The sequence below is a fragment of the Bactrocera dorsalis genome, chromosome 2, assembly GCF_023373825.1.
Source record: "Bactrocera dorsalis isolate Fly_Bdor chromosome 2, ASM2337382v1, whole genome shotgun sequence".
Taxonomy (NCBI): domain Eukaryota; kingdom Metazoa; phylum Arthropoda; class Insecta; order Diptera; family Tephritidae; genus Bactrocera; species Bactrocera dorsalis.
Genome location: NC_064304.1, coordinates 98,948,288 through 98,960,400, shown reverse-complemented (window position 1 = coordinate 98,960,400; position 12,113 = coordinate 98,948,288). Strand labels below are relative to the sequence as shown.

The 12,113-nt window shown below is 36.3% G+C and overlaps 3 protein-coding genes across 4 annotated transcripts; 2 read left to right on the top strand and 1 right to left on the bottom strand.

Annotated features, from left to right (window-relative positions):
• Positions 1 to 121: 121 nt before the first annotated feature.
• LOC105231587 (rRNA methyltransferase 2, mitochondrial) lies at positions 122 to 1,119 on the top strand. Its single transcript, XM_011212970.3, has 2 exons — positions 122 to 568; positions 624 to 1,119. Exons 1-2 carry the CDS (start codon positions 197 to 199, stop codon positions 1,017 to 1,019), a joined length of 768 nt encoding a protein of 255 aa, XP_011211272.2. The 5' UTR covers positions 122 to 196; the 3' UTR covers positions 1,020 to 1,119.
• Positions 1,021 to 4,187, bottom strand: LOC105231586 (venom serine carboxypeptidase). Of its 2 annotated transcripts, none has more exons than XM_011212969.3 (2): positions 4,097 to 4,187; positions 1,021 to 2,628 (listed from the first exon to the last, which is right to left on the bottom strand). In XM_011212969.3, exon 2 carries the CDS (start codon positions 2,615 to 2,617, stop codon positions 1,166 to 1,168), a length of 1,452 nt encoding a protein of 483 aa, XP_011211271.2. In that variant the 5' UTR covers positions 2,618 to 2,628; positions 4,097 to 4,187; the 3' UTR covers positions 1,021 to 1,165. The 2 variants fall into 2 exon arrangements, with proteins under 2 accessions (XP_011211271.2, XP_011211270.2); XM_011212968.4 differs by lacking the exon at positions 4,097 to 4,187 and adding an exon at positions 2,749 to 2,905.
• Positions 3,154 to 12,044, top strand: LOC105231585 (serine/threonine-protein kinase/endoribonuclease IRE1). The gene is made up of 9 exons (XM_011212967.4): positions 3,154 to 3,590; positions 3,700 to 3,814; positions 6,669 to 7,127; positions 7,193 to 7,415; positions 7,492 to 8,552; positions 8,628 to 8,818; positions 8,905 to 9,087; positions 9,158 to 9,472; positions 9,542 to 12,044. Exons 1-9 carry the CDS (start codon positions 3,351 to 3,353, stop codon positions 10,169 to 10,171), a joined length of 3,417 nt encoding a protein of 1,138 aa, XP_011211269.2. The 5' UTR covers positions 3,154 to 3,350; the 3' UTR covers positions 10,172 to 12,044.
• Positions 12,045 to 12,113: the final 69 nt, after the last annotated feature.

Sequence of the window (12,113 nt, the reverse complement as noted above, 5' to 3'; positions counted from 1 at the left end):
GCCACAAACTAAAAACTTAAAGAGCAGCAATTATATTTATGTACTAAAATTGTTTTTAATAAAATTAGATTTCACGTTACCTGTTGTTTTCTTCTAACTGCGTTCCACTAGCATACTTATTTAATTACTACACATCGTATTGTAAACAATATCAGCTGTTTGTACTTTTTGTTCGGTTTTTTAACATTGAATAACAATGAATACAAGTATATCAACGAAATCTTTTATACGAGTTATCAGCACACAAAACTGCTTGGCCAAACAAATACCACGTAATCTTAAGGGGAGAAGTAAAAGTTCACAAGAATGGCTGACACGACAACTAGCAGATCCATATGTGGAGAAAGCTAAAATGATGAATCTTCGTTGCCGCAGCGCTTTCAAACTCATAGAAATAGATGATAGATTTAAAATACTTAAACCAGGTGATACTGTGCTTGATTGTGGAGCAGCACCCGGAAGTTGGACGCAAGTAGCGGTTGATCGTACTAACGCCAATGGCACCAAAGAGGGTAATAAGAAAGGTGCAGTTTTTAGCATTGATTTGTTACATTTTCATGCAGTGCCGGTAAGCATTTTGTTATAACACACCTTGATTTTAACTATTCAATGCGTATTTAAAGGGTGCTACTATTTTCGGAGGCATGGATTTCACAACCGCCATAGCACAACAGCGTCTTCGGGAGGCATTGGCAGACCGACAAGTGAATTGTGTGCTCTCAGATATGGCACCTAATGCAACGGGAGTACGCATGTTAGACCAGGAGAATATAATGGGCTTATGTTATTCGGTGCTGCGCTTTGCATTGGCAATGTCTGCTATAAACGCACATTTAGTAGTCAAGTTGTGGGCGAATGGCGATATATCCAAGCTAGAAAATGATCTTGGACGATTTTACGAGCACGTTAAACGTGTAAAACCAGAGTCAAGTCGATCAGATTCTGCTGAGCTCTTTTTAGTGGCACGTCAATATAAGGGAATAGATGCAGTAAAAGAGGTGACAACAAAAACCAGATGAATTTTGGTTAATCTTTCTTTATTATTTAATATTGTTAACAATTCAAATTCTTTGGATGAATAAAGTTATAAAATAATTATTTTATAATTTTTAAAAAATATTTATAAGTATTTATGTGCGAATTTGTGAGCACCCATTATAAAAATTTATACTACTTTTTTGTAGTGCGTTAAATGATGAATCATCCATTCCAGCCACTTCGGTTGATCACCAGGTGCCATATGCCCAGCATTGCGCACCAATATTTCAATCAAATGACCGGCATGTTTGGCATATCCTGCAATTTCGCCGTCCACCTGCCAGACTTTGCGGTCTGCAATTTTGTATTTATCGGCATCTGCGAACTTAAGGTGCATCAAGTAATTACGTGTCAAAGGATATGCCACAATTATATCAAGCTGTCCACTATAAATACAAACAATATAGTCCTTTAAAAGTTCTGCTATCCATGGTGCTACCGTGTCCATTACATCTTTTTTTAAAAACTTCTCCACTTTATTTTCTTTATCTAAATCATGGAATGTCTTATTGCCTACGTGAATGGCTCGGCGTGTTGCTGACGACTGAATAAAGTTTCCAAGCAGATCATTCGGCAAGTCGCTGTCAGTTTTTAAATAGTTGTAGTAATAGTTATATCCAGTAAGGTTATGAAAAACAGATCCATTGGTAAGGTCACCATTGATAAGACCATCAAATACCTCAAAGGCACAATCCATGTCGTGTTGTTCTATACATTTTTTACCTTTCTCTTCCTCAATATGGAAGCGGTTCAAACCGTGATCATCGATTAAACCCAACTGATATAAGTAATCACCATATTTGAGTTGATGCAAAGGATCAGAGAGTCCATTACCAATGGCTAAACCTTTTAGCGGGATATAAACGCGCGTGTCCACTGCATTTTGCATCAAGTGAATATGATAAGCCAGTGCTGGTACATATTTCCCTGCATAAGATTCACCCGTTATCCAAAAGCCAGTAGAATTTGACCACTCAAAAAGTTCGTATAACTGCATTACGGCCTCGTGTAGGTTACGTCCGACATCTTTTTCATTGCGAGCGTAGCCATCATCGCTGCCTGTAAAGCTAAAACCGGTCCCAACGGGATTATCAATATAAATAAGATTATGCGAGCGACTCCAAGTATAATTGCGTTTTTGTAGATGTCCGTGTGAGTCAAACTCAAAGGGTCCATTTTCTACAAATAAACCAAATAACGAAGATGCACCCGGTCCTCCTTGCAACCATAAAACTACGGGAGCATAATCAGGATATTCCTCTGCGGGGAAATACCAAAAGAACATATTTGATTTGCGTGCCGCATCCACTGTTAAATAACCGGAGTAGCTTTCCACTTTGTGGAATTGACTGCCAACGACTGCTGCTTTTTGCCGAACTTGGTCGTTGGGTATTTTTGGATCATGTATAAGTGGAGTTAGATAAAGTGGTTCACCAGGATCGCCTCCATCACTATATTCCTGGAATCGGGGATATGGATTTATAAAACTTCTTGCAAACTTCAATTTTTTTGCATCGCCCTCCTTAAAAAGTGATAAAGCTATGAGGCCGAATAGGGCAACATGAATTGCGTTTTTCATTGCTGATGCACCTAAGGAATACAAAAATGTTAAGTAGGGGAATCCTACAATTGCTTCGATTCTTTTATGATGCTATATAAATTTAACTATCATGTGTGCACAAGCAAATAATATTAGATTAGATAACATACCCACTAGCAGAATAATAAAAATATATTTTCACAACAAAGAACTACGTCGAATTTGATAAAGTTTAAAAATTAAACTAACGCGAAGTAGAAAAGAAAACCGGTAAAACGATGTTCAACACTGGTCAACTATAGAGTTGTATTAAAATAGTTTGTTTAGAATATGTACATAGTTAAACATGTACTTTCGTGACACAATAATTTATACTCAAAATTTAAGTTTGTGTCTGAATTTCTGGATATTAAATTTTGCAAAGACATTAATTAATACTAACAAATTTTACTTCTCCTGCCTGAGTATTTAGAGAATTGAGTGTGAATTATGTCTTCATTTTATGCGACACAGCAACACTATTTCTTTATGATTCTTTCCGTATCGTTTCTTCTTATGTTCCTCTTTCAGTTTATTTGACAATTTCAATTGGAGTTCAACAATGGCGAATTTTTCTAGATTTTTTAACTTCTGAGGAAATATATGCCGTGGCAAATTAAATAAAACGTGATTAAAATACGGAAAATGTATTGTTAATTACATGCACAAAATATTTATTAAAACAGTGATGAAAGTAACAAAGTCTAAAAAGTGTGGAAAATAGAGTAAATTTATGGAAAAGAAAATGAAGTGTCGGTGGTTGGTGATGTCGCGGTCGTGGTGGAACGTCGCAGTTTGTTTCGGATTGTGTGTTTTGATTGCATCAGCCGCGGTGTCGGCAAAAACACCAGTTAAAAGTAAAATAAATGTTGTAACAAATGCACAAAATTTAACTCAAGAAAATGACAATCGTAATATTACCGCAAAGGATAATGTCGCATCCGACCAATTACGCGCATATCGTATGAGAGAGGTAAGTGGTTCTTATGATGATGACTTGAAAAATAGATTTATGCAGTGGCGCCATGGATTAGTATAACTTAATAAAATGCATGTACTATCTTTCTATTGTCATCCAATAGGCGTGCACTGATCTGGCCCGAGATGAAGAAACGTTAATGGTTTTCTCGACATTAGGGGGCGGATTAACGGCAATTGATCCAATAACAAGTGAAATTCGTTGGACCATAGCAGACGGTAATTACCAGTGTCGCTTTGTAACATTTTAATATTTTTTTAGTTGATTTTAAAAAAAATTTTCTTGTAGTTGTAAAAAAGGATTTTAAATATGTATGTCAACGAGTTCAGTGATATTTTACTATATATAGTTGACTTAATTATAGATTTTCGTACACGCCATGGTCAGCTGTTATATTCCCACAATTAAAAACATTTAGGCGCGTCATACTGATTAATTTAAGTTTAAGGACTTTCAACCACACTTTTTTATTAATATACGTTTGTATATGCAATTCTCACTTTTTATAACCAATAGCTAGTAACTTGCAGCACGCTTAACAATCTGTATATTCCTCCCTAAAAGCGAAGTGCATAAGGTATAGAGATTATGAAACTAAATTCCTTTTGTATAATTACGGTTTTATATACATTTTGTAGGTTTTATGTATGTATGTACGTAATTTTATTTGTAGAAAAGTTGTGCATTTGCTCTGTTCCATGCATATTTTCGCTATGACAAAAATGTCATATGTTTTTCAGCAGCCTAATCACAAACGCAGAAAACAGATTTTTTAATTATTATTTTTATTTTATCGTAAGTTGATACGAAAGTGCTATATACATATATGTATGTACATAACCCCCAGATGTTTACAATTATGCATCCACTAAATAATGAAATCATGCCATGCTTTTCCCACTTTTAAGTCATTTGAAAATGTATACGTGTAAGAACCTTGTGTAGAAGTTTATTTCAATTTGTTTAATTATTGCCGATGTGGAACATTGTATCAAAGTACTGATAAGAGTAATCCACACCCCATACACTTCAGCATAAATTGTTTTGAAAGCGTTGATAAACTCACAATAGACTGTGTCGACAAAAATGTGTATGTGTAGGTGAAAACAAAATCAAACAAGTTAATCATTTAAGTGTAAGCACAAAACAAAGGGTAAAAACAAACATTTTGTGCCGGCATAGACATTTATCTTTAGGAATTGAAATTTCGTGTGCTAGCATTTGTTGGTAAATACATTTTGAAAATTTATTACTCTTTGAGATTTTTATTGACTGTTTTGGTTGATTTGTACTGTGTTCTACAAAGACAAGAAAATATAATTATTAGAAATATGTGTGGGGACACGAACTTCTAAATATTATATCAACAAATTACTATGCGGTTGCATGTACTTTTGTAGTGAGGTGTATATATAAGTACATTGTGCGTCGCGTTTAAATGTGTATCGCACGATTATAACCGACATTTTCATTGACCGTATCAAGCTGCGTGGCAAAAATCATACATATGTTAGCTCCAATTGAACACTTATGGAGTTGTCTATATGTTCATACATATCTACATACATTATAATACATTTCACCGTCAAATTTTAAACTTTGCTCGTTATAAAAATTAGAATTTTCGTATAGTAAGAAATGAATGACTAATACAATATCTCGCCTAGTTGTGTTCGTAGTTGTTTAGTTGCTAATTAGATGTTGTTTTGGTTTTATTGTTGTTGTAGAAACAAAATGGATGCTAGCTAAGTATATATAGGGTGATTTTTTAAGAGCTTGATAACTTTAAAAAAAAAAAAACGCATAAAATTTGCAAAATCTCATCGGTTCTTTATTTGAAACGTTAGATTGGTTCATGACATTTACTTTTTGAAGATAATTTCATTTAAATGTTGACCGCGGCTGCGTCTTAGGTGGTCCATTCGGAAAGTCCAATTTTGGGCAACTTTTTCGAGCATTTCGGCCGGAATAGCCCGAATTTCTTCGGAAATGTTGTCTTCCAAAGCTGGAATAGTTGCTGGCTTATTTCTGTAGACTTTAGACTTGACGTAGCCCCACAAAAAATAGTCTAAAGGCGTTAAATCGCATGATCTTGGTGGCCAACTTACGGGTCCATTTCTTGAGATGAATTGTTGTCCGAAGTTTTCCCTCAAAATGGCCATAGAATCGCGAGCTGTGTGGCATGTAGCGCCATCTTGTTGAAACCACATGTCAACCAAGTTCAGTTCTTCCATTTTTGGCAACAAAAAGTTTGTTAGCATCGAACGATAGCGATCGCCATTCACCGTAACGTTGCGTCCAACAGCATCTTTGAAAAAATACGGTCCAATGATTCCACCAGCGTACAAACCACACCAAACAGTGCATTTTTCGGGATGCATGGGCAGTTCTTGAACGGCTTCTGGTTGCTCTTCACCCCAAATGCGGCAATTTTGCTTATTTACGTAGCCATTCAACCAGAAATGAGCCTCATCGCTGAACAAAACACGCGCGCGAAACACATTTCGAACCGAACACTGATTTTGGTAATAAAATTCAATGATTTGCAAGCGTTGCTCGTTAGTAAGTCTATTCATGATGAAATGTCAAAGCATACTGAGCATCTTTCTCTTTGACACCATGTCTGAAATCCCACGTGATCTGTCAAATACTAATGCATGAAAATCCTAACCTCAAAAAAATCACCCGTTACTTATAGTTAGTGTTATTTTGCAAAATCAGGCAATGAACTTTAAACTTCAAATGTGGAATCAGACTCATCAATGGCATATATTTATTTTTGAAGAATTATCTATGTACAAAATTAATGTTATATAATTATAAATAATATGCCATTATTTATAATGATTATATGATAAAGTATAACTCAGAATAGAATGACTTATAAAAATTGCAATTTTCCGCCTGGAATTTTATTGTGATTTTTTAACATACAATTGTCAACATTATGTGATATAAAGGAAGTATTTAATTTTGAAGAATATGTATATACATAGGTTTTATTTTTCTAGAGAAGGTACATAAATGCTTGTATTTGTAAATTTATGTTGCAATTTATTTATTTTTCCAAAGAACCGCCGGTACGCGCCGATCAGGAACAAAATGTGGAGGTGCCACAATATTTGCCAGATCCACGTGATGGCAGCATTTATCAGCTTAGCGATATGGGCAACTTGAAGAAATTGCCCTACACTATACCACAACTGGTGGCTAGCGCGCCCTGCCGTTCGTCCGATGGCATATTATATTCGGGAAAGAAAAGCGACACTTGGTTCGCGGTTGATCCAAAATCGGGTAAACGCGAGACTGTTATGGGTTTCGGAATGGATACCGCTGAAGCTACAGAACAAAACGAGGAAAGTAAGAATAAGGCTACACATAGCACATCGCGTTCAATTTACTTGGGACGTACGCAGTACACCGTTATGATGTACGATAGTTTGGCCAAGGGGAAAAATGTTAAACCCTGGAATATCACCTTCTACGATTATAGTGCACACACAATGACGCCGGATATATCGAAGGAGTATGGTGAGTTGAGTGGGACGTGAAGAAGTATGTCTTCATATAATATATATTTTTTTTATAATCATTAGAGTATCTGCATTTAACCACCACATCGAACGGCAATATCGTAACTTTAGATAGAAAGAATGGCAAATTTTTGTGGAAGCGCGATTTAACAAGTCCAGTGGTAGCTGCATTTCTACTCGGCTCGGAAGGTTTGTTAAGCGTGCCCTTTACTACCGTATCCGATGAGGCTTTCGAATCCATTATAGAGGAGTCCAAAACCGGCAATGTGAACACCGTAAAGTTGTTGTAAGCTCAAACAAGTGCAATATTTATAATAATATCAATGAATTATATTTATACATGTACTTCTTTGAATTCGCAGTCAATCGCTTTACGTGGGTGAGCACAGTCATGGCTTATATGCTTTACCTTCGCTGGTGGATAAGGAGACACCACGCATTTCGGCAAACCCTCCAATAAAATTGTTGGATGGCCCTAATTCCGCAGAGGAATCAGACCCTAAAATGGTATATATCGATGATGTGATACGCCAAAATGCTGGCATTGTGCTCGGCCATTACAACATGCCGACAGACAGTAATTTGCAAATATCGCCCTCGCCGTCGAAAGATGACAACAATCAAGGCTTAGCCACCATCAATCATTTTCCCGATGTCACTACAATGGGCTCAAATGGCTATAGCATAATCACAGGTTCGAATAATGAAAAGAACTCAGCCGAAATTGGTGTACAAACTGATCCCGTAATTGAAATGAAAATAGAGTCGACAAATGCTTTTAATAAGACAAAAAGGATCATTTTGGCGAATAGTAATAAAATACAGAAATTCATCAATGAGTGGTTCATGGAACATCCGAGTGGAAAAGTGCATCAGATTCTCATTGTTTTGGTCTTGGCTATGGTCGCCATGTTCTGGTATATGTGCAGCACTATGCGTGAGTTGAAGAATCAGAGTGAAAACGGCTCGAAAACGTACTCGTCCTCCAATAAGAGTAGCAGCGGCAGCAGTAATATGAATGCATTGGATCTCATCGATTTGGGCGATGGTAATATACGTGTTGGAAAAATATCTTTCAACTCGAACGAAGTGCTGGGTAAAGGTTGCGAGGGTACATTTGTGTTTCGAGGCACATTTGAGGAACGCTCTGTGGCGGTGAAACGGCTGCTGCCCGAATGTTTCACATTTGCTGACCGTGAAGTGGCCTTGCTGCGCGAGAGTGATGCGCACGAGAATGTGGTGCGATACTTTTGTACCGAACAAGATCGCCAATTTCGCTATATAGCGGTAGAGCTTTGCGCGGCCACGTTGCAAGATTATACAGAGGGTGAACGCAGCGCTGATTTGCGCATGCAAATCAACGTGTGGGAGGTATTGCGCCAAGCGGCAGCCGGCCTCAGTCACTTGCATTCATTGAATATCGGTGAGTGACATAATTTTGGTAACAGCATGAAGCTAACGGGCTAACTAATAAAATATATATTTTCTTTGTTGGCAGTGCATCGGGATATTAAGCCACAAAACGTGTTACTTTCACTGCCCGATGTTAGTGGCACCGTGCGTGTGATGATATCCGATTTCGGTTTATGCAAGAAGTTGAATTTTGGCAAGACCAGTTTTTCACGACGCTCCGGCGTGACCGGCACTGACGGTTGGATTGCGCCAGAAATGATGCGCGGTCAGCGCACGGTAAGTTGAAGTGATGCTGCTGCTGTGTGGATTTTTGGAGTATGTGAATTGAAATTAACTGCACACATTTGCTTTCTATTGTGCAGACAACCGCTGTGGACATTTTTTCACTTGGCTGCGTCTACTATTATGTGCTTTCCACTGGCCATCATGCGTTTGGTGATGCGCTCAAGCGACAGCATAACATACTAACACATGAATATAATTTGTTTAAACTTAAAGTGGACACAGATGATGAGGCTAACGTGCCAGAGGAGGCTAGCAAGTTTGTAAGTGCACCAATTTTTTATGTTTTATTAGAAGATATCAAAGTCGTTGTTTGCTGCTTGCCTTTTATAGATACTTGCCGAACAGCTGATAGCAGATATGATACATAAAGATGCGCAAAGTCGACCGCTCGCGCGCTGTATAAGCGCACATCCAGTCTTTTGGAATAATCAGAAGATTTTGGCTTTCCTACAGGACGTCAGCGATCGCGTTGAAAAACTACAATTCCATGTGGAGCCATTGAAGTCGCTGGAGAAGAATGGTCGCTGCATTGTGCGCGGGGATTGGAACGCACACGTTGATCCGCTCATAACGGAAGATCTGCGCAAATATCGCGGCTACATGGGTGCCAGTGTGCGTGACCTCTTACGCGCGCTGCGCAATAAAGTGAGTTCAATGCAATTTTTCCCATTACGTTTGATTACAACCTAAATTTGTATTTTTTTGGTACGTCAGAAACATCATTATCACGAGTTGGCGCCGGAAGTGCAGCAGAAGCTGGGCTGCATACCGAACGATTTCACGAACTATTGGATTAATAAATTTCCTGAGTTGATATCACACGCCTATCATGCGTTTAGCATATGCGCCGAGGAGCCCATCTTCAGGCACTATTATAATGCCGATTACCACTTCAGTCGTCCGTGGTATTTTGATGCGGATGAAAATCTCTTTCCATCACTACAAAACGACCCCAAGCATTTATTAAAACAAAACAAAGATGGCAGCGCCAGTCCGAAACGGCTGCCGCGCACGCCCGAAAAGCAGCAACAATTAAAACAACGAAAGGGTATTTATAATTTCCGCAAAACCTCAGATGCGGAGTTAACTGGTGTGGGTTTGCAAAGAAATTTGGAATTGTCGACGCCTGTTGCCACAGCGACGGCGGAGGGTGAAGATGAGGCAGGCAATGGCAATAGGCGTGATGTATTTGCTAACTTCAAATTTCGACGAAACTACGGCAAATCAACGAACCGTAATTACGGCAATGTAAACGCGAACGCTAATACCAACGCGAATAACGGTGGTAATAAAGAGAAGAGCATCACATGGACATTGCCTGGCAAACAGGCCACTGAGGAGTGAATAAGAGTAGTAAAATAATACCGTAATATTTAAGAATTGCGAGTAATACTATTTTTAAGTAAACTTTTAGCGAGTATTTAGTCTAAATTTATAAGTTATTGTAATATTTGTGTAATTTTTACTACAAATAATGTTATGTTGAGCAGTTGGAGAACAGTGCAGCGTTCTCCTGGTGGAGTGCAATGGCAAATCAGACTTTCTACTTTGAAACAACGCGTCTCTACGGTTGATAACTGTTGGTTTGCTGCGGAATTGCGTATTAAATATGAATTTCAAATGTTGCAAATTTAAAAACGTATTAGAAATTGTAAAAGTAAATTTGATAGGCTTTAATAGATGTATAATATTTATAAATATGTTTGCAGAAAATATTTCTTGGATTTACAAATCGTACTAATTTGTTTATAAACTGCAAAAAAAATGTTTTAAACATTTTAAGCTTAATTTGAGCTTCAAGCGTTTGCTGTTGAAGTCGTTTTTATAGTTTTTCTTTCAGTTTTCCGTTTTAAACATTTGCGCATGCTTAGTGCAGTCGCAAATAGATTACCTTCTCCATTAATTAATATTCTTTTATTTTAATGCACTTAAATAGGCTAGCAAAAATTTATTTTGTGTAATTATTGAAATATTAATTGTATACAATTTCTTTATTCCAATTACGAAAGAATATTATCACTTTATGTGGAAATTTTTGTGGAGAAAGTGAAAAAAAATCATATTATGAAATATAAAATGCAGCATATCCAGTCTACAGTTGAGCGAAAAAGCTATTATTGCATGAAAATAATTATAAATGAAAAATAATTTATAGCTTTCAAACAAAACACAACAAATACGAGAATCTGCTTATCTATAAAAAAAATATTTATTCCGCACTGCAGCCTTTTTATTGCCAGCGCGGTACATCGAGCGATGCTTATCAATTGCGCAAATATTTGCATATATTTTCTGAGCTAATATTTTACTACAATCGACAGCAAATACTCCGCTCTACTGTAGACTGCAAAAATGTTGTTGTTTTGTTGTCAGAAAAGGTGTCTGTCAAATGCACGTAATTTGTCTGTGATAACATTTATTGTTAAACTTAAGAAATTTATAATAAATAAGTGCTTACTGTTTAAGCGTTTTCAATTGCAAGCGTTCAAAGAGAAACATTATAAATGTGTATTATGCTTTCATATACATTTATATATATAAATTTATGTATATATATATCGTCACCTAATATGCAAAATAACGTAACATCACTTTTCATAAGTTTACAGGCCAAGGAAAAAACGATATAATAGAAAACTTTGAGTTTTGGTTATAAAATGGCTAGATATTGGTTATCATACACTCATGCTGACACAAAATTATAGTTTTCGTTATAAAATTTATTATATCTGACAACGATATTAAAATTTTGTTTGGATGATACGTTGTTTTGCATTTTAGTTGATGATATATAGCATAAATAATGCATACGTGTATATAACTATGTTCTCTTGCAAATTTTGCACTCAAACTTACCAAATTCCATTTTTTTTCTAAATTCTTTTACATTTAATCAAAACAATTGTACTAATTAAGTCGAACTATTGTACTTTGTTGATAAATTGTTTTATTTCAGCGCTTGCAATTAAACTTAGTAAGACATAAATAAAAATAAATAAATAAACTATGTAAATATACCGTTATTTGTGTATGCATGCACTTGTAAATGCACTTTTATGTGACATGATATTTCATTATTACTTTATAATTAGCCTAAGTTGATAAAAAATTTATTCCTGACAATTGTAACCAAATATCTAACTGTATCTGCGTATCTACTACTACCTTTAATTTTTTTCCGCAAATAAATATTAAAGTTTAGTTAAAAGAAACCAAATTATAGCTTTTTATTATCACGTTTTTATTTGTTTATGATCTTTTCTTTTTTTGTTGGTAACAATTAACT